Source organism: Carlito syrichta, unplaced genomic scaffold (genome assembly GCF_000164805.1).
Source record: "Carlito syrichta isolate Samal-C Ts95f unplaced genomic scaffold, Tarsius_syrichta-2.0.1 Scaffold316023, whole genome shotgun sequence".
Taxonomy (NCBI): domain Eukaryota; kingdom Metazoa; phylum Chordata; class Mammalia; order Primates; family Tarsiidae; genus Carlito; species Carlito syrichta.
In genome coordinates this window covers 515,528-538,216 of record NW_007260119.1, presented here as the reverse complement: position 1 = coordinate 538,216, position 22,689 = coordinate 515,528, and the positions used below count along the sequence as shown (strand labels likewise).

The 22,689-nt window shown below is 38.1% G+C and overlaps 1 protein-coding gene across 1 annotated transcript in view; it reads left to right on the top strand.

The window, feature by feature from the left end:
* Positions 1 to 22,689, top strand: part of CCDC73 (coiled-coil domain containing 73) — a 128,025-nt gene that overhangs the window by 66,480 nt on the left and 38,856 nt on the right. Inside the window, exons 9-11 of the mRNA XM_008073694.2 lie at positions 12,914 to 13,042; positions 13,529 to 13,588; positions 14,688 to 14,792. Coding sequence (XP_008071885.1) covers positions 12,914 to 13,042; positions 13,529 to 13,588; positions 14,688 to 14,792 — 294 coding nt within the window. The remainder of the gene's footprint in view (positions 1 to 12,913; positions 13,043 to 13,528; positions 13,589 to 14,687; positions 14,793 to 22,689) is intronic.

Here is a 22,689-nt window from a genome sequence, read left to right as displayed (position 1 = left end):
ACATTTTTAGAGCCAGTTTTTAACATTTCAGACATTCTAGGTACACTAATTTTATATTTTTTTATATTTTATGTAGCTTTGATTTTTAACTTTAGGAAAAGCTTTTTTTTCCCTTTTAACCTTTTTTCCCCAGAAGATAATCAAGTAACATTTGTTATATCACTCATTCAAACTTCTAATCATTAATTTTTCCAAAGATAAATTTATTTTTCTTAAACTGTTCTATGATTTTGTCCAGAACAGTTAAGTTATTGGCTTATGATAAGATGGAATTCCTTTTTTTTGTGGAGCAAAGTTAAACAGACCAAACTTAGTTGTTAGATAAAACTAGGTATTCAAGTTCTGAATGCTGGGTTCACCATTATGGCAACCATGAAGAATTCCCGATCCTATCTATAAGCTGCATTCATAACCTCTGTTGTTTGTCTGAGTAAATGTCAGTGCACTCAAGGAGATAGTGATATTAAACAGACTACCCGAGAACCAGAAAGGGAGGGGAACAAGAGAAAAGAGTACAGTATTTATGACTCTAGGAACTATAAGTTGTAATTTAATGAGATCAAAGCATGTACTGTTTATTTGCTGCACTAATAGCTTTGAATAAAATGGTTAGAAAACAGACAATGTACTAAAAAGTTTAGGATATTTAAAAGACTTATAAAGTCTATAAAATCAAAAGCATATTTTTCTGCAGAAAATCATTTTGCAAGGCCCCTGATTTTAATTTATTATGCTCTTAAGATTAAGTAATTAGTATATGAGAGAAAAAGAAAGATGTAAAAAAAATGGTTAGTTTTTACTTTCTCAGTCATATACTGGTTTTCTATTCTTACTTTCTCCTCCCTGCCTCTCTGTTGTGTTACAACAGTAATTGTAATAGGAATTGATGCATTTTAGGATATCTCCTGTCAGACTTAGCTGATGTTAACAGCACTACTTATTCAGTTGTTGAAAAATGTAGAAAAACAGAATTTTGTTGCATTTTATAAACTTGAAGAAGAAAAAAAGTTTAGAAAACTAGTCTTTATTCTGAAAAATGCAAGCCACTTTATGCAACTGTAAGTATTAATCATATACCTTTTATCAATAGACATTGTGCCTTAGGTGTGAACCTAGAACAGATCATTAGTATAAAATAAGCAATCTAATAATTTACTTTCTAAGTCGTTTGAATGTTTATTTCATTCATCTTGCATTAGGAAAACTTATATAAAACTTGAAGAAATTTTATTAGTTTTCCTTTAAAACTTATTGTCTTAGTGCATATGAAAGCAAACTTTTAGAAACACTATTTTGTAAAGAAATGTATACATGATTTTAAAGCCAATATCTACTTTTTTTAAAAAAGTAGAATCAGTTGCGCATAGATTTTCTTATATTACTCTGATATTTGATTCAATACTGCATAATAGTATAAATATTAGTATTTATAAATCCTAAAACATCGTAAAAAATCCTAAAAATATAAGTTGAGTGAAAACTTTAGGGTTCTCTAGTAGATCTTTTACCTTTGAATTAATTTCGTACAATTTTAAGAAGTTGATTTATTTTTTCATCCTTCAGTGTCCACAGTTGTTTTAATTATCATCCCATGTTTTTGAATATTTATCCATGGTGGCTATAGTAAAATCAATAAATTATTTTATTCAGTAAATTAAGTCAAAGACCATCTGGCCTAGGGACTTGAATAATGATTTATTATCCAGTCTTATTTCTTTTTCTACCGTATACTTGCATCGGAATTTATGCAGAATTGACCTATTGTAAACTCACAGTTTAGGGGTGTTGGTTACAACAGTTAAGGTTATTTTCTAGTCATGAAATATGCTATTATTTTAAAGTTAACGTGATGTTAACGACGCTTCATTTACTAAGCTTTATTTTTTTCAGTATTGGCAATAAAACTGTACTAGTCTATTCACAGTTAAACCAGGAGCATCTATCTGTAACATGGTGATCCAAAGGGCAGTGATTGTTGAATGGAGTGAAGTAGCTGGTTCAGCCAGTGATTAAATTTTCACCTCTATACTCATGCCTATCACTTTCCAAGCATCCTCGCAAATTGACTGTGAACTTTGTGTCCTTAACAGTAGTCTGACTGTTACTGATTGCTCTCATCAGTACTTTTTTCTTGCCATTTACTGTACTCTGAATAAATCAAACCTTTGATTTCATCTTTTGTTTTGGACGAGGTAAATCACATTTTTCTTCGTATCATGTTCATTACTTTTTATACTTATATGTATTACAATTTTTAGTTCCTGTTAGAGCCCTGAATCTATTAAGGTGCTATGGGATATTTAAAGTATGAAACATGATACCTTTCCTTGTAGCAAACTTTACTTGAACCTTTCCAGGAAAACTTTGTATCAGCTATGAGAGAATGAATCTTAATTCTTTAAATAAATAAAATAATACTTAATTATTCATGTCATTTAGTAACACTTCAGAGTACTTTTTTCTACAAGTAGAGAAAGTAATTCTGTGTCATACTGCAGCTATAGCAATCATAGAATCCCTTGAATTCAGCTTAGTAGTAATAATAGGTAACAGTACCTTGCACAGAGTAGAGGCTCAACAAATGCTTGTTGCATGGATTTTGCATGCTAGGGACTTTTTATTTATTATCTCAGTTTTACAGATGAGGAATCTAAAGCAAAGTAAAGTTATTAAGTAAGTTGCCTAAAGTTACACAACAAGGAAAAGAGAACCAGAATTGGAACCCCAGAAAAGTTTGGCTCCAGAACCTGTGATCTTAATCACTCTGCTGATAATCACAGCGGCATGAGCAATTCATTCACATGAGTCTTTTCTCTCCTGCATTCTCCATTGGAGATTGCATATTTATTAAAAGGGGACATTGTTGACGATTCATACTCCTGAACTACCATCTTCTTCTAGGGTTTGACTCTGCAGAACTGCAGGCTAGCATGTTTCTGCCCTGACACTTAGTGTTGCGTCCTGTGCTTCCTTTGAGCTGTTTCATTCAGCCCTCCACTTTCTTCAGCCAGAGAATCCTTTTCTCTCACCTTTGCCTTTGCATGCCCAGATCTCCTCCCTCTAGTCGTTCACCCAGTCCATTAACCAATCCTTGCCCACACGGAATTCCCTGTGTGACAGCTCTCGTTTATTCTGTTTGTGTTAACTCATCACTTCACCTTTTCCTTAAGACTTGAATGTTTCACCTGTAGTCATCCCAAGGAGGTGCTTGACCCAGAGCATGCTGGCGCTGCTTTTCTCTCTTTCCTCCTTTGTGTGCTCATTTGTAGTATGAATATCATATCTGCTTTTACTGTTTTATATCTGTATAATAAGTATAAAATAATAAAATGCATGAAAAAGCACTTCGGAAAGCAATATTGTTGTTCCTTGCAAGTAAAACTACGTTAAAAATAAGATTAAGGCAGTTTTGACGGGACCATCTTTCCTGCACCGTAACTATTAGTGAGTCATTTGTATAAGCTTTAAAGATAACTCATTTGTCTTTCTTTTTTTGTTTGTTTTTTTTTGTTTTTTTTGAGTTGGAATCTCACTCTGTTGCCCAGACTGGAGTGCAGTGGCCGCTCCTGGCCGCCGCAGCCTCGACCTGCTGGGCTCCGGCGATCCTTCCACCTCAGCCTTCCGAGTAGCTGGAATTACAGGCATGCGCTACCATGCCCGGCTGATTTTTTGATTTTATTGTAGAGATGAGGTCTCGCTTGCCCAGGCGGGTCTTGAACCCCCGGGCTCAGGCAATCCACTCACCTCAGCTTCCCAAAGGCACGGGATTACAGGCTGAGCCACCGAGCCCAGCTTCTTTTTTTTTTTAATGAAAAACATTTTTATTTTTATTTTTTAATAGAAATTTAGATTATTTTTATTTTTAAATTATAAAAATGCTGCATTATAATCCTTGTACATAATTTTCTACACTAATAACTGACTGCTTAACTTGCCTTGCTTTCTTTTTGTTAGAAAATAGGTCATTGGCATTTATTTTATGAGAATTATTATTTGAATCATAGGGAAATAAATTTTTTTCTTTTTTTAATATATATTTTTTATTTTAAAGTTGTGGGGTACAGTTAAGGGTTAGGTATACAAATATTCATTGTGCAGGTACCCTTGTTGATGAGGTGTGCCCCCCTTTTCCCAGACAGGTATTGACTACCGTTAATCCCACCTCCCTTCCCCTCCCTGTACCCCCTCCATAATTTCCTGCCACTGTCAATCCTTTTCTTATAGTATTACAGTAGTTGTTCATTTGTCTTTCAAAGGCCTCATCCAGTAGGAAAGTTTAAAGTTCCTTGTGACTTGTCCATTGGTCTTTCTTCCCTGATACTTAAACTGCATTCTATTTCTGCAATAACTAGGTCCCTGCAAACTCTCTTCTATAGATATTCTCTCAGTTTTGTAGAATCACAGGGGTCTAATTTGTTGGTTTTCATCTTTCTTTAACTTACAGAATCCTTTGCTCAAGATATAGAAGCTCAGTATGGAAGCAAATAAAGGGAGAGTCTTTGTGCTTGAGGGAGGCTTGGCAGAACCCTGGGCTATACCCATGGGCTTCTATTCTCTATGAGCATTCTTGGAGGGCCCCACCAAATAACTAAGATTTCTCAGAGCACACTTTGAAAATTGCTAACTGAATTCAACTTTTCCTTATTTTGGAGAGGGAACTGAGACCCATGAGAGTGGATGAATTACTCAACGTCAAGCAACTTATAAGCAAGATCCTCAACTTACCGTCACTTTGTTCTGCATAATGTGTGTAATGAGTCGTAGCCTAAGCAGTCAGTAGCTTGTACAGTGATAGCTGAAACTCTTCTCTTTTTTTTTGAGTTGGAGTCTCACTCTGTCGCCTAGACTGGAGTGCATTGGCCGCTCCCGGTCACTGCAGCCTCGACCTGCTGAGCTCCGGCAATCCTTCTGCCTCAGCCTTCCAGGTAGCTGGAACTACAGGCGCGTGCTACCATGCCTGGCTAAATTTTTTTATTTATTGTAGGGATGAGGTCTTGCCAAGTTGCCCAGGTGGGTCTCGAACTCGCAGGGTCAGGCAGTTCACTCACCTCAGCTTCCTGAAGTGCGGGATTACAGGCTGAGCCACCCAAGCCCGACTTGAAACTCTTCTTGTAATCGACACTGTGATAATTCCCCAGTCTCCATTCCTCCTCAGATGATCAGTCTGTCTGTAAGGAAGTTAATATCACTCCATTCCTCATGCTAGTGTATAGTTCTGGAATGAGCACGTGATCCAGTTCTGGCAAGCCAGAGTGGGTCAAGGAAACATTTTCTTTCTCTTTAAAAAGAGTTTCAAAGTGAGAGAAAGTCAGTGAGGAATCCATAAGAGTACCTGATGGGCTAGTGATGTTGGCTGTGGTGTTTCTGAGGCCTAAGATGGAAAATCTGCAATCAGTCCTCAAAGAGTTCTGAACCAGAGAAGGCAGAGAGTACCTGGCATACTGTAACTGATACACGAGGAGTATTTGTTATCAGGGCTGACAGGTGTTATTTTTTTTTCCTTTAATACTTCATCTCTACTATCAAGGTGAATAAGAATACAATAAATAATCAGACCTAGAAATGACAATACAGAAATTCATATGGAAACATAAACGACTATGAATAGCCTAAACTATCCTCAGCAAAAGAAACAAAGCAGGAGGCAACACACTTCTAGACTTACTATAAGGCTACAGTAATCAAAACAGGCTGGTATTGGTGCAAGAACAGGCATATAGACCAATGGAACAGGATAGAGATTCTGGGAGCAAAGCCTCAATTTCTCAACCAACTCATCCTTGACAAATCTTCCAACAACAACCACTGGGGAGAGGAAAACTTATTCAGTAAATGGTGCTGGGAAAACTGACTGATCACATGCAGAAGATTGAAACAGGACCCCTATCTATAACCATACACAAAAATTAACTCTAAATGGATCAAAGACCTAAACGTAAAACCTCAAACTATAAGAATCTTAGAAAACGCAGGAGGGACACCCTTATGGAAATTGAAACGCAACCAATTCCTATTCAGAACCCTAAATGCCCATACCTTAAGAAATAAGACAGGCCGGGCTCAGTGGCTCAGCCTGTAATCCCGTGCTTTGGGAGGCTGAGGTGAGTGGATTGCCTGAGCCCACGGGTTCGAGACCCGCCTGGGCAACTTGGTGAGACCTCATCTCTACAATAAATAAAAAAATTAGTCGGGCATGGTAGCACGCGTCTATAGTTTCAGCTACTTGGAAGGCTGAGGTGGAAGGATCACCGGAGCCCAGCAGGTCGAGGCTGCAGTGGCCGGGAGCGTGCCACTGCACTCCAGTCTGGGTGACAGAGTGAGACTCCGACTCAAAAAAAAAAAAGAAATAAGATAGACAAGTGGGACCTCACCAAACTAATGAGCTTCTGCAAAGCAAAAGAAACCATCCAGAGAGAAGGGAGACAGCCCACAGAATGGGAAGAAATATTTGTCGACTGTATATCTGACAAAGGCCTAACAACTAGGATCTACAAGGAACTCAAATGCACCACAAGGAAAAAAACAAACAGCCCCATTAAAAAGTGGGCAAAAGACATGAATAGACATTCTCAAAAGAAAATATACAAGCAGGCAACAGATACATGAAAAAGTGCTCAGCCTCACTCATCATCAGAGAAATGCAAATCAAAACCACATTGAGATACCACCTCACCCCAGTAAGAATAGCCATCATTAATAAAACAAACAACAACAGAAGCTGGCGAGGACGTGGAGGAAAAGGAACGCTTCTACACTGCTGGTGGGAATGCAAACTAGTGCAGCCTCTTTGGAAGAGAGTGGCGATTTCTAAAAGAACTAGAAATAGACCTTCCATATGACCCAGCAATTCCCCTGTTGGGAATATACCTAGAGGAACTCAAATCATTCTACACAAAAGATACCTGCACATGTATGCTTGTTGCAGCTCTGTTCACAATGGCAAAAACATGGAACCAACCATGTTGCCCATCAAAGCTGGACTGGATAAAAAAAATGTGGTACATATACACAATGGAGCCATAAAGAAGAACAAACATATGGACTTTGCAGCAACTTGGATGGATTTAGAGTCTATCATACTCAGTGATCTATCACAGAAATAAAGAACAGAGTACCATATGTTCTCACTCATAAACGGACCTTGAACAATTATAATACTATAAGAGGAATTGGCAGTAGTAGGAAACTGTCGGGGGGACGGTTGGGATTGAGGAAAACTGCTAGGAGACAGAGGGGCATACCTCATCAACAAGGGTACCTGCATAATCAATATTTGTATACCTAACCCTGAACTGTACTCCACATCTTTATAATAAATAAAAAGAAAGGACTAGAGATAACTGAAGGCTCTCTCACATTGCTTACATTTATATGACTTCTCTGCATATTTCTGATATTCATGTGATTTATGTCTTCTGTGACTGCTGATGTCCCTAATAAGGGTTGAATGGTGCATGAAGATCATTTCACACACCCTACATCCACATAGTTTTACTCCAATATGAGTCTTCTTGTTCATACTAAGATTTGGAGTCTGGCCAAATGTTTCTCCACATTGACTACTTTCTGTACCTCCACAATCTTTTTCTACCATATGATTGCTGTAAAATATTAGAAGGACATTATTAATGATTTTGTATTTGCTAATAGGTATTAGCATTATATTTTTACCATTTTCAGAGAATATGTAGGTTTTCTGCCCCGTCTGAATGTTTGAAAGTAAATGGACTGAGTGCTCTATAAGAAGGCTAGATCATAGTTATTATTAAAACAGTGATATTCATGTATTGTTTCTGTTTCCAAGTGAACTATTTTGTAAACACTGAACATCTATGTCACATTAATTAAATATTGAGTGGACACTTTGTGCGATAAATCAATGTGAAGCTAGGATTAAAATAATAATAATAATAATATAAAAGTAACAATAATGATGATTTATCATATTAGCTAATACCAGCTTTAATCCTCATAAAACTTACAAAATATGTATCAGCTCTATTTTTCAGGTAGGAAAACTAATCCTATTCTAAATACTTTCCACCCTGTCTTGCTTCTTTCAGATCTAATTAATTTAGTCAGTTAGGTAATAATTCAACCATAAGTAAGTAAGTAAAGACCCAGAGTCCCAGAATGAGACAGACATTATATGATACCTGAATTGACCTCTTGCTAATAGTCCAGGGAAGAAGAGCTCCAAGAATAGAAAGTGGAGAAATGAAAATAACTAGTCTATATTTAACTATGTCAAATGTCCAAATCAACCAACATTAGGACCTGCCTAACTTTGGGCTCCCTGCCATATTAAAGTAAATGTCATTATTTGGTTGTTTAGTTTTTAGCTTTGGGTACTAGTAACCAAAGCATCCTGACACTTTGTGGTTTTTCATTATAGAATGTTGTATCTTGTACAAAATAATGGATGTTTAAAACATAAAACGGATTAGTTTTATGACATTTTTGTGATAGTTCACGTTTCTAGGGTCTTCTACTTTAACAAATACATTCCTCTGACACTTTGATTATTTTTTTCCTCCCATTCTTCTAAAACTTTATCCTAAAGCCTGGTTTTCTTTTTTCATAGTCGTTCTTTCAGTGATCTCATATTCCTTAGTTCAACCATTCACTTCATGTACGTGGCTTCATTTTTTTTTCAGTTTCACAGTTCTTGTCACCAATTCTATGTTTTTAGCTGCCTGTAGGTTATCTTCTTTTGCAGTTTATAACTTCAGGGTTAACAGGGACAAGCACTGGATCCTTTACTCTCCCATCCACTCTACCCCTGAAAATAAGATTTATACAGATCTCTTTTCAAAGAAAGCCATCTTGCTGCCTGTGAAGGTGAATCATCACTGGTACATTGAAACTTCATTTGAGGAAATGCATCATATGCTGCCTTTTATTATTTGAAAGAATATAAGTGAAGAACTTTTTTGAGAATAGTACAGCCTGTGACTGAGACTTAATGATTTGGACTTTTTGACTTTCTTAAGAGTCTGTCTCAGAACATTTTCCATCTCTTGTTTCATGTAGTCTTAAGTACATTTTTCATCTCTTTCATCAGTGAAGCAGACTTTCCATTTCCTTTTCATGATTCTCTTGTTCACATTTCATGGTCCTTTTTCTTTTTTTCTAGCACCACCTAGACACTCTGAAATCAACTCTGACGCATCTTTTTTCTTCATTCTCTTTGTCCAATTGATTGCATCTTCCTTTAGAAGGTCTCTTATTCTTTCATCCTCCATTTTTCAGTAATATAGACACTCATTCTCTCATGCTTGGATCCGTATACTAGCCTTCTAGCCAGTGTTCTTTCCTCCAGTTTCTGTTTACTCGTTCTTTGCCAGACTGACTTTATTAAGATACTGGTTTAATATATCACTTCTGTGTGCCTGACACACAGTAGGTACTTAGTATATGTAGAAAGAATGATAGATTGAATAGTTCTCTTTTTGCCTACCAAATTGAGTCCTAGACTTCTTTAGTTGGCTTTCCAGAGTGTCCATGGTCTGGCCTGTTCTGCATATTCAACGTTATTTGCTACCACTTTCTAACAAGTGTCTTCCATTCTGTGTTAGCCAAAATCTTTGTTGCCAGTAGCACGATTCTTAGTTCTTCTTGTCTTTTTGCTTTTGCTTTCCTGCACATCCCCGTCCCACACCTGAAATGAATTGCCTTCTCTCAATTGACTTGTATTAAACAGGGTCAGGCCAGGAAACAGATGGCACATTGGAATGAATACTTGAGAAAAGTTTAATAAAGAAGCTGTTTATGTTTTGTGGACAAAGGTCAGGGAAACCAGCAAGAGTTGGTGACACACCTCACAGATAAGAGTAGTGGGGGAATAGTGACCTGTATTACAAGGGGCCCGCCCTCCAAAAAATTCCAGGTTTTTTGGGGTCCCCCTTTGTATTAGCACCAATCATATCTTATTAATTCTGTTTCCCTGAAACAGAATATTTCATGTTTCCGTGCCTTTGTATATGTAAAACCTTTTGCCTGGAATATCTACCCCCTTTTTCCCTCTTTGCAAATTTATCTTTAAAGGTTCAGTTCAAATATCACTTTTCTGTATTATACCTTCCTGGTGCCCTCAGGCAGTGTCCTTTTTTATATTTATTTTTTTCTCTTTTAATTTATTTTATTATTTATTTTGTTATAAAGATGTGTGGTACAAGTGAGGGTTAGCTACATTAGTAGGCTGCACGCAGGTGAAGTTTGGGCTTCCACCTGGCCCTCCTCACTCCCTCTGGTAGTGGACCTGGTGCCCTTTGTGTTGACAGGTGTCCCTTAACCCCCTCCCGCCCTCTCTCCCCTAGTAGTGCTCAGCTCAGTGTCAATTCCTCTCTGGTGCTCATGTGACTATTGTTCAGGACCCACTTAGGAGTGAGAACATGCAGCATTCAGTTCATTGTTGCTGTGATAGATCACTTAGTATTATGGTCTCCACCTCCATCCAATTTGCTGCAGACTTCATGATTTTGTTCTTTATGACTGCATAATACTTCATTGTGTATATATATACCACATTTTCTTTATCCAGTCAACTTTCAATGAACAGTAGGATTGGTTTCATGTTTTTGCAATTGTGAATAGTGCAGCAGTGAACATGTGTATGCAGGTGTGTTTCTTTGTAGAACAATTTATGTTCCTCTGGGAATATTTCCAGGAGAGGGACTGCTAGGTCATATGGAAGGTGAATTTCGAGTTCTTTTAGGAATTGCCACACTGCTTTCCATAGAGGTCGAACTAGCTTGCACTCTTCCAGCAATGTAAAAGCGTTCCCTTTTCTCTACACCCGCACCAGCTTCTGTTGTTTTTTGACTTATTAATGATGGCCATCCTTACTGGAGTTAGGTGGTATCTCATTGTAGTTTTGATTTGCATTTCTCTGATGATTAGTGGGACTGAGCATTTTTCCATGTCTGTTGGCTGCTTGTATGTCATCTTTGGAGAAGTGTGTATTCATATCCTTTTCCTACTTTTTAGTGGGTTTGTTTGTTTTTTTCCCTTTCACTTCATCTGAGTTCCTTGTAGATACTGGATTTTTTTTTGAGTTGGAGTCTCACTCTGTCGCCCAGGCTGGAATGCAGTGGCATGCTGCTCATGGCCACCCCAGTGTCGACTGCTGGGCTCAGGTGATCCTTCCGCCTCAGCCTTCCAAGTAGCTAGAACTACAGGCATGAACTACCATGCCTGGCTAATTTTTTGATTTATTGTAGAGATGAGGTCTTGCCAAGTTGCCCAGGCTGTTCTTGAACCCATGGGCTCATGCAGTCTCTTCACCTTGGCCTCCCAAAGTGCTGGGATTACAGGCTTAAGCTACCACTTCTGTCTGGTCTGATCCTGGAATGTTAGGCTTTTGTTTGACGCATAATTTGCAAATGTTTTTTCCCATTCTGTGGGTTGTCTCTTTACCTGCATGATGGTTTCTTCAGCTGTGCAAAAGCTTTTCAGTTTGATGAGGTCCCACTTGTCTATCTTATAGCTTTTTTGATGATTGCTTTTGGAAACTTGGTCAAGAATTTGTTGCCTACTCTGATGTGCATGAGGGTATTTCCTACGTTTTTTTCTAGGATTGTTACAGTGTGAGGTTTTATGTTTAGGTTTTTGACCCATTTAGATTTGATTTTTGTATTTGGTGATAGGCAGGAGTTCATTTTCATTTTTCTGCATGTGATCAGCCAGTTTTCCCTTTGTTGAATATAGTCTCCTTCCCCCAGTGTTTGCTGTTGGTGGCTTCGTCAAAGGATGAGTTGATTGAGAGACCACATTTTTTTGCTTCCAAAATCTCTGTCCTGTTTCATTTGTCTGTGTGCCAATTCTTGTACCAATACCAGGCTGTTTTAGTTAACTGTAGCCTTGTAATAGAGTTTAAAATCTGGAAGGGTGAATCCTACTTTGTTTCTTTTACTGAGGACTGTTTTGGCTATTTGTACTCTTTTTTGTTTCCATATGAATTTCTGTATTGTCATTTTCAGTTCTGAGAAAAATGATGTTGGTGATTTGATGGGTATTGTATCAAATCTGTAGAATTTCCCTGAGTAGGATAGACATCTTGACAATATTGATTCTTCCAATCCATGAGCAAGGAATATTCTTCCATTTGTTTTTGTCATCTTTGATTTCTTTCCCTTTTTATGTTTCTTAACACATTCCTGTAATATAGCACTCATCACATAAATTTTTCTTATTAGATACTAATAAAAGTGGGAATTGAAAATCCTTTATCATCTTTTTATCTCAGAAGATGTTTGTTGAATAAGTAATGAGTAAAAATACCCTACTTTTTGTTGATTAGTTCACTTAGTTAGTATACTCTTTTTAAGATCCAAGGTCATGCATTCTATCTTTGTGTGATTGGCTTTGCCTAATCCATAGCCATAGATTATGGTCCCACCTTGGCTAATCTTGCAAGGGAACTAGGGGAAACAAAACTTGATGGATCAGTAATGTTATTTTGATATATGGAATATAGCAAATTAAGAGTATGGTGGCTCACACCTATAATCCCAGCACTTTTGGAGGCTGAGGTGGAAGAATCACTTGAGATCATGAGTTTGAGACCAGTCTGATCAACAGAGCAAGACCTTGTCTCTACAAAAAAATAGAAATATTAGATGAGTGTGGTGACACATGCCTGTAGTCCTAGCAATTTTGGGAGACTGAGATAGGAGGATCACTTGAGCCCAAGAGTTTGAGGCTGCAGTGAGCCGTGATGGTGCCATATACTCTAGCCTGGGTGACAGAGTGAGAACTTGTCTCAAAAAATGTATATATATAAAAAAATATATATATCAAATTGTAATTATGGGTTTAAAGATGAACTTTGAAACTGTCAGGGAAGTACCTTATTTTGGTGAAATATGTATATTGAATTTTATGTTTGATCTTTTTTTTTTTTAACGTTAAGGAACTAAAAAAAGTATCCTCAGACTTGGTGAAGTCCAAGGTCACATATCAATATAAGATGGGAGAAGAAAACATCAATCTAACAATTAAAGAACAAAAATTTCAAGAACTTCAAGAAAGACTCAGCATGGTATTTGATTAAATATATTCCAGTTCATAAGATTAATATTTTTAATAACATGAGAATTTCAATATTATAATACAAAATTATTCCTTCTTTGCAAAGTAAATATATGTATTTTAAAAAGGTATTATGAAGCTTTTTTTATTAGATAATTTTGCCATTAGCAAGACTTTAGGACAATAAAATTTTACTATAATCATTCTACTTTAATATGGTTTTAGGTAATCTTATGATACAATGGTATCTCCAGAACAGCTTTGGAGATGAGAAATTCTGTAGTTTTTTTTTTAAATTTGCAAGTTTGCACCAGTCTGTATTGGGAATATATTACCTTCTTCAGTTTACTGAAGTCACTGTTTCAACCATAAACAAATGTAGGTACTCTGGGGACAATAGTTGTTCATAACACTCCCAAATTTGTTGAGCACTGAATTGAATGTAGAATTTGTTTAATTTTTATACTGTGACTTTAAAATGACTCAAATTTTAAAGGAATTGGAATTAAATAAGAAGATTAATGAAGAGATTACCCATAATCAAAAAGAAAAACAGGTAAGCAGTCCTAAATAAGATATTTTGGAAGCCAGTAGATATTTTAAAAATCAGATATAATGTGCGAAATAAACAAGTTAAAAATGGAAGAATCACCTGAACCCAGCTTCACCTGAAGCTGCACAGTGAGCCTTGATTGTGCCCCTCACACCAGCATGTGTAACACAGTGAGACCGTGGCTCAAAAAAAAAAAACCAAGTTAAATAACAAGTGGAATCATGCCAAGGTCAGTGCATACAGCACATAGTAAGCAATGTGTATTGAATAGATATGTATACTTTTCTAACCAGTTTTACATATACGTCCATGAAAAAATAAATTAGTTTTTTCCTTGACAGTCTAGACCGGTGGTTCCCTAGTATTTACTTGGGCTTTTTCAGGACATTATACTCCTTTTAAAAAATGTGTTCCTCTTTATTTTGTTTTAAAGATTGTGGGGTATAAGTCAGGATTAGGCACATAAGTGGCCTCCCACTGGTCCTTGGAACATTATACTCTTATTTGACTCTATTTGGTATATAAACTTTTCCTATTTTAAAAAAGGTGTATGAAAGAAAATTCCTTCTGTTTCTTTTATTTCCCTACTTTTCCTACATTTGATTCTAAATGCATGTCATAACATCCTAGCCCATTATGACATTTTATATTATAGTTCATATTACATTTTAGTAGCGATATATTTAGTATTTGAGGGGGCAGGCCAACAAATGTTTATTGTGGTTTTGAATTCTTCACATTTTCAATAGTGTTTTAGAATCCACAGTCCGTTTCAAAAAACTTTGTTAATTAGTTGAAGAATTCTTAGAAATAGTGCTTTGTAGGAAATAATGTAATAAAAGTGAATTCACTTTATTATTTTTATTATTTTTTTTTCACAGAGGACTTCTGAGAGAAGAACCTTATCCAGATCACTAATTCACTTTAAACAATTATTTTAAATATTGTAAGATATGCCATTAGTTTAATATAAAATATCAAAATTAAACTATAAATATAATGGATTAAGAAACTAGAAAATGTATTTAAAGAATGAGCTTAGAAGCATATTTACTATCTTAATATTTTTAAATTGACATCATGTATTTATGTATTTTTAAAGGAGATCATCGTTTCTTTCCAACATATCCAGCAGTTATTTCAGCAACAAATTCAAGCTAATGCTGAATTGGAGTCAGAACTGAAGATGCTAAAAGAAAATAATCAGGTTCCATATATACCTTTTAGTATATTTCCACCTATGAGCTTTCCCTGTGTAGTTGTAGTCCTCTTTCTAGTTTTAATGAGATCATTTTAAATTCTAGGGGTAAGATACTGACCTCCTTCATCAACTTGTTTTCCGTGTCTAAAATGATGAACATATATTTTTCAGTATTTAAGACACCAATTAATATGTTAAATTTTATCAAGTATCTGACCTCATTTTGTAACAGAGTGAATGGGAATTTTTTTCCCTGACTTAGAATTGTGGCCAAGATCCAACACTGAAAATAGAAAGTAAAACGTCAGCCGCATTTTAAGAGAGCAGTCAGCCAATTCTAAGAAGTTTGGGGTAGACCCCTCTTTTTAAGAATATGATAATGCCGGGCTCGGTGGCTCAGCCTGTAATCCCGCGCCTTTGGGAAGCTGAGGTGAGTGGATTGCCTGAGCCGGCGGGTTCGAGACCCGCCTGGGCAGCGAGACCTCATCTCTACAATAAATAAAAAAATCAGCCGCGCGTGGTAGCGCATGCCTGTAGTTCCGGCTATTCGGAAGGCTGAGGTGGAAGGATCACTGGAGCCCAACAGGTGGAGGCTGCGGTGGCCGAGAGCGGCCACTGCACTCCAGTCTGGGTGACAGAGTGAGACTCCAACTCAAAAAAAAAAAAAAATGATAAAATTGGCACTGTTACCATAATAATCACCTCATCATCCTCTTTCTGGCACATATAAGAAAATGATTGGAGAGAGGAAGATGGTATGATTATTGATATTTTGGGAGTGCAGGGTTCAAAAAGAGAGGCTTGGCTGGGCACGGTGTCTCACACATATAATCCCAGCACTTTGGGAGGCTGAGGTGAGAGGATTGCCTGAGCCCATGGGTTCAAGACCAGCCCAGACAACTTGATGAGACCTCATCTCTACAATAAATCAGAAAATTAGGTGGCCATGGTGGCACATGCCTGTATTTCTAGCTACTTGGAAGGCTGTGATGGAAGGATCACTTGAGCCCAGCAGGTCAAGGCTGCATTGGCCATGAGCTCATCTGAGCCCAGCAGGTTGAGGCTGCATGAGTGTGCCACTGCATTCCTGCCTGGGCTGTGAGTGTGCCACTGCACTCCAGCCTGAGCAACAGAGTGAGACTCCCACTCAAAAAAAAAAGGAGACTTTTCTGTTACATCTCTAGTGGAGGGAGATTCTCTTGTAGGAATTGGGGTACAAGAAGGGGAGATTGCCATCTTATTCCTTAGATGGATACTTGAGATGCTGTAGAAAGCTGAAGGTTCACTCTTGTGCTGCCAGTAGAGTAAAACACAAGTTCATGTGGAAGAGGCTGGAAAATGTTTCTCAAAGTTTATCAAGAATATGTCAGCTGATGCCAGTTTTGGTCTAGAAGTTTCCAAAAGGAAAGTTTTGGGAGTAATCTGTGCTAGTAAGCTTAGAGTATAGTATGCTTAAAGAACCTTGATGGTTCTTTGACTCCACATGAAGTAACATAGAGGTCAGTGAACTGCCCTGGGTGCCATTGGGCCAAGTGATGGGATGTCCTCTCAGATAAGGAGTTGAGGGCATATTCCACAGGGGTGGCCAGTAGATCTTTCTGCCCCTCTAAAGGGGTTCTTAGTAGCAAAGGAGACAGGGTGAAGCTGAACATGTTCCATGAAAACTACAGTCACCTCCCCTGTGTAGGCGATCATTAGTAGAGGCCAGGGCCAGCTCTATGAGTATATGACCAGTGCAGTTGTGTCACACTCTCAGAATGGCCCCCTGCTTCATGTTTAATGTTTCATGGTCACTGTCTTGAAGTTTTGATTAATTTTCATCTTGAATTTACGTTCTTGTCTATTAAGTCTGATGGGACAATGCAGCATGCACCGAGGGTCTGGTACCTCAGCTCGGGCACTGTCTTGTCTCCACTACTTCCCAGGACTGGTTCTTGACTGCTGGCTCTTGCACTTGCTGGTGCCTTGAGCCCTTCTTTGCCTCTTCCTCCCTGTTCCTGTCCTGCCACTGCTGCAGGTCAACTGGGTTACATTTGCAGGAAAAAGCCTGTGTTCTCCTGTTGACCTTTATTCTTTGCAGGGGGCCTGGGCACAGGCAAGGAAGGTCTTGGTTGGGTGCACGTGCCTGACAGCATTTTGGGGTGAGGCATGGCAACAGTTGTCCTTGCTTCAGGTTGACAGTGCCTTGGAATGTTAGGCAGGTGACTTGGTGGCGTGCAGAGGGAGGTGTTAGTCCCCAGTCCAGGTCCAGAGTACATCCTTCCTGGCAGTTGCAGTACCTTGAGAGTCACCCATCTGCTATGGGTTGGGATGAAGGGCCCATGGGAAGAGAAGATGAACTTCCACACTGCTGGCCAGGACATGGTAGATGGGTCTAGCAACCAGCAGGAAGGGAATCTGATAGCTGGTGGAGCTCACTCATGGTGAGTTGTGTGATGAGGCCCTTAGGCACCTATGAGGATCTGCATTTGCCTGTGAGTATCCCTCAGCCAGGTGATCATGACATTAAATAGAAAATAAAAAGCACCATGAAAGGTTGAGAGGGACTGCATAGAAAGGAAAAAAGTTGTTTTATTTTAGTATTTTTTTTTTTTTTTGAGTTGGAGTCTCACTCTATCGCCCAGACTGGAGTGCAGTGGCCACTCCTGGCCACCGCAGCCTCGACCTCCTGGGCTCTGGCGATTCTTCCGCCTCAGCTTTCCAAGTAGTTGGAATTACAGGCGTGCACTACCACGCCCAGCTGATTTTTTGATTTATTGTAGAGATGAGGTCTCACCAAGTTGCCCAGGTGGGTCTTGAACCCTGGGGCTCAGGCAATCCACTCACCTCAGCCCCCCAAGGCACGGGATTACAGGCTGAGCCACCGAGCCCAGCTTATTTTAGTACCTTTAATAGCACTTTTTTCCTGGTTTTACATTTTGTACCAGGTCCTCCAAATTATGCAGTCTATCATCATTGAATGGAAGCAAATTTAACCTGACCTGAGCAATACAAGATTTAACTCCATACAATTGATGTATTCTGTAGCTTGTTGTGTAAAGAGAGTTTTGCTTTCCTTATTTCTCTTGCCTGCCCCCAATACTATAGAAGAGGGAGAGAGAGCAGTATCCTAGAGTTAGAACTCTCCCTTCCTCTTATCTCATCACCTATTCCAATCAAAGACTAGTAAAAAATAATTCTTCTGAAAGTCCAGTTATATAAGCATCCAGGGCAGTTCCCATCTCCCCTATCCACCCTATAGTTGGATAACTTGGACTGTTTCTCTAATATATTGATCTATTTCCCAAGAAATAAATGATATAATTTAACCAGTTCTTTATGAGTAGCTGTTACCAAGAACATCTCCTAATCCACATAAAGGAGTTGAAAAATAGATTTTGGCTGGGCTCAGTGGATCAGTCTGTATTCCCAGCACTTTGGGAGGCCGAGGCAAGTGGATTGCTTGAGCCCATGGGTTCAAGACCAGCCCAGACAACTTGATGAGTCCTCGTCTCTACAATTAAAAAAAAAAAATTAGCCAGGCATGGTAGTGTGTGCCTGTGGGGGGAGGGGGGTAGATTTTTAGGGTGAACAAAAAAATTTTTTTTCTTCAAGGCCTCTTTGTTAGATCACACTCTCAACAGGGCCTCCAGAATGTTAGGTCAGACTTGCCAGGGGTGTGGCTGTCTGGTGTGATCTGGTGCCATGTGAAAGATGCAAAGAATTGCACAGAAGTTAGATTAGAAAATATAGTTTATTTTAAAAATAAATGGGGGGGAGGGGGTAGGGGGGAGAGAGAGAGATATGATTTATCTCTCCAAGAGAGGGGAGGGGCCAAAGCCAAGAAACATGGTGATGGCCATAGCTTAAAGAGCACATGACCCCACCAGAGTCCAGTAAGGCAATGGCTGGTGAACAGAATATTAAAGGTTAGCTAATCCAACCATATGATTTTATTATAAAATGTAAGTAGCATAGTTCATTGCCTCATAATTAAGTGGCAAAACCAGGATTAAATCTTTGTCCTAATTCTAATACAGTACTGTTTCTACAGTATTATACTGTTAAGATGTTTTCCCTATCACTTGAGCCCAGGAGTTTGAGGCTATGGTGAGCTGTGATTGTGCCACTGCACTCCAGTCTGGGCGACAGAGACCCAGACTCCAAAAATAAATAACTAAATACAGAGGGTACCAAAAAAAAGTATACACATTTTAAGAAAGGAAAAAACTGTCAAAATTGTAATACTCAATGTATACCAACACCAAAAGATGAATACCAGTCATGCTTGACTTCTGCAATTACAAAAGGTGCTCAAAGTGGTTGCCATAATGTCCAGACACTTCTGATTATGGTGAACTAAAAACAATACATAGATAATATCTCTTAAAATGTGTATACTTTTTTTTAGTACCCATGGTATGTGTATTTTCCCTATATCTACAAAAGCTGCCAATTTTGTTAGATCCATTATACTACTAAGATCACAACTCTTAGATTGTCCCTGTATGAGCTCTACCTCCGATACTTACATATTGTTGAATTCTGTGAGCCCACATTAGTTGTAAATACATAGTTATGTGTTTCTTTGAGTTAATGGTGACTATAAATATGATGTAAATATCTTTTAACTATGACTACCAATATCTTAGATAATCCAAATGCCTCTCTCTTTTTTCTCCAAATGCCTTTCTCTTTAACTATCACAATTATTACTTGAGCCTTGATAGTACATAGAGAAACTTGATTTCGTATACTAAAATTTTAAGCAAAGAGTTGTCAAGAACAGGATGTAATTGTCAGCCTTTTATTTTGATGAGTAAAGATATTAAAAAAGCAAGCAATGCCATCTATTATTACTATTATTTTTACAAAAGAACATTTTAGCATTGACCATATATTAAGGACATAATCTCAGGATAAAGAATAGTCCTTTATGAGAAAAGACATTTCATGACCTTATATTGACATTTTTTGCTATGGACTGGTGAAAATTTCGTCATGGATCAGTACTTGTCTACAGACTGGTGTCTGAGAACCACTGATATATGGCATAACAAAATATTAATGTGGAGCTGTTGGTGAGGGTTACACTGCATAGATATCTCAAGTGTTTTCTTGGGGAGCATTCTCATTCCACCTGTACTAAAAGGGATCATTACTCTTGATAATGGCCAACTGTTTTTCAGTGCGCTGCAATCATGCTGTCATCTGTCTTACTTTTTTAGCAGTAAAATTTAGAGCATAGAAAGAAAGCTAAATTGTCATGATAGGAAATGTTTTATGCTATGATTTAATTATAGTTTAGTTCACTTATAAGCATAGTTATGTTTCTATAGTCCTATAGCCATAGTATTGACAAGGATAATTTACTTAGTTCTTTTCTTATAGTCATAGTATCAATTAGGATAATATACTTAGTTTTTGGTAGATTAAAGCACTTGCAGGTGATTTCATTTTGATCTTTCACAATATTCATTTTTTTCAGAGACGATTTTCAGATTTGGGAATTCAGATGCAAATAACACCAAATAATTTCCTGATAGAATATAAACTCCTTGAGGACAGTCACATTTTCACTTACGTAGTGTGAGGACTTAAAACAGTGTCTGGCATATCATAGGATCTTATTAAATTTTACTAAATGAATAAATAGCAAACAGTGAATAAACTCATAATCTTTCCAAGTTTAGCTATTGCCTGGTCAGGGCTTCTAGTTCAACATGTTGAATGGAATCCCACATTCACTTTTGCCTCCTTCTGAAACTGCAGTAAAGTGACATTAATGAATCCACAAAGAAGTAGGGGGGAGAAAACAGCAAAAATAAAGTGTTAAAAGTGGGAACCAGCTAGGTGTGGTGGTTCATGCCTGTAATCCCAGCACTTTGGTAGGTGAGACCTGAGGATTGCTTGAGCCCAGGGGTTCAAAACCAGCCTGGGCAAAACTTGGCAAGACCTCTTCTCTACAATTGGGAAAAAAAATTAGCCAGTATGGTGGTACTTACCTGTGGTTCCAGCTACATGGAAGGCTGAGGTGGAAGGATCACCTGAGCTCAGCAGGTCGAGGCTGTGGTGGCTGTGAGTATATACCACTGTACTTCGGCCTGGGCGACAGAGTGAGACTGTGACTAAAAAAAACAAAAAAGGGAACCAGATGTACAATTGGTAGTTTACTTAGCACAAGGAAAAACGTAGAAACCTAAGTCAAAAATGCAGAAATGGTCGGGAATTGCAAGCATCATGGGTCCCTAGAAGAAGAGTATGAATTTAAGGCAAAAACTAGAATATCAATATAAGGAGCCACTGCAACCCCAGATTTTCTTTCCCACCCTGTACAAACAGACACTACCCTTCTCCTACTTGATAGAAGATTGGAGATTTATGTTGGAGAGTTTGAGGGATGGCTAAGGTTGAGGGGAAAACTAATGGTTTGCTGGAGCCAGCTTGTACCTGTGAGAGCTGGTTGTGAGATACGAAGGAATTTTGTGAGTTGGTTGTTAAACCAATGGTAGTTTGAAATTGACCATGACAGGAATATTTAATACTAATGAAAATGGCAGTGTTACAAATCTGGCTTTTTTTTTCTTTTGAGAGCCAGTTCACCAGTATACTACTAGGAGTATGATATTGAGTATGATATTACAGGTTGGAAAGTCCCAACCCAATTGGATCATTTACAAAGAAGCTAACCTGATTCTTATCTTAGGCTGCAGAGTAGAAGATTTCTTTCAGGTGGAACTAACCTGCCCAAGAGAAAAGGCTGTAGCTGCTATAGTTCAGCTTTTCCAGTGAAATAGCTCAGTCAGAGCGACCTGCTGCAAAATACACGATTTGACAAAACTTTCAACCCATATTTTAATACCCTCTTCATAAATATATATAGATACTTAAGAATTACTGGATATTTGAAGCCATTTTCCAATATACATAGATATATACATTGGACAATCTTCCAATATGTCCAATGAAAAAACCCTGTAGAAAGTAAAAAAGATATATTTAGTTAAAGGAAATATATTAATCTACAAAACAAGAATTATGAGTCTGTAAAGAAACACTCATAGAATAAAAGAGAGCCCTTAATAAATACACCATAAAAAGGTCAATGGAAAGGTTGGAAGATAATGTTGTGATAGTCTTCTGGAAGGTAGAACCAAAAGACAAAAAGATGGAAAATAGGAGAGAAAGAAAATTAGAGGGTCAGTTCCAGATGTCTGGTGAGTTTCAGAGAGAAAACAGAGGAAATGGAGAGAGAAGAAATTACAAAGAAAGAATGCAAAAAGTTACCTATGCCTGAAGGATGTGAGTCTGTCTTCCCTGATGCCAACGCATGTCATCATTAAATTTTGTACTGCACATCAAGAGAAGATTCTAAAACCCTGTAGAAGAAAAGGACACATACAAGGATTAAGAATGAGAATGGAAACATCATGCTCCAGACTCTCAGTGGCAACACTGGAACACAGAAGACCGTGGAACGATCCCTTCTGAAGTAGGGGAAACATTGACTTCCAATACTAGCCAAACAAATTGCCAAGTATTGGCAGAATTAAGACATTTTCAGATATACAGGGTCACAAAAAAATTTGCCATCTGTGTCTCCTTTATCAATAAGTAATAGAATACTTACTCTACGAAGACAAGGGGTAAAAACAGGAAAGAGAAAACTACGGGATCTGGGAAACAGGAGACCCATGACAGGAGAGAGAAGGGAATTCTCAGAGATCACCTGATTTGTGCAGCAGACAGAGAGCAGTAGGTCAACATTGTAATGGAAGGATGTCTCCAAAACACTGAAACTGATAGAAAATGGTTCATAGCCGGGCTTGGTGGCTCAGCCTGTAATCCCGTGCTTTGGGAGGCTGAGGTGAGTGGACTGCCTGAGCCTGCGGGTTCGAGACCCGTCTGGGCAGCGAGACCTCAT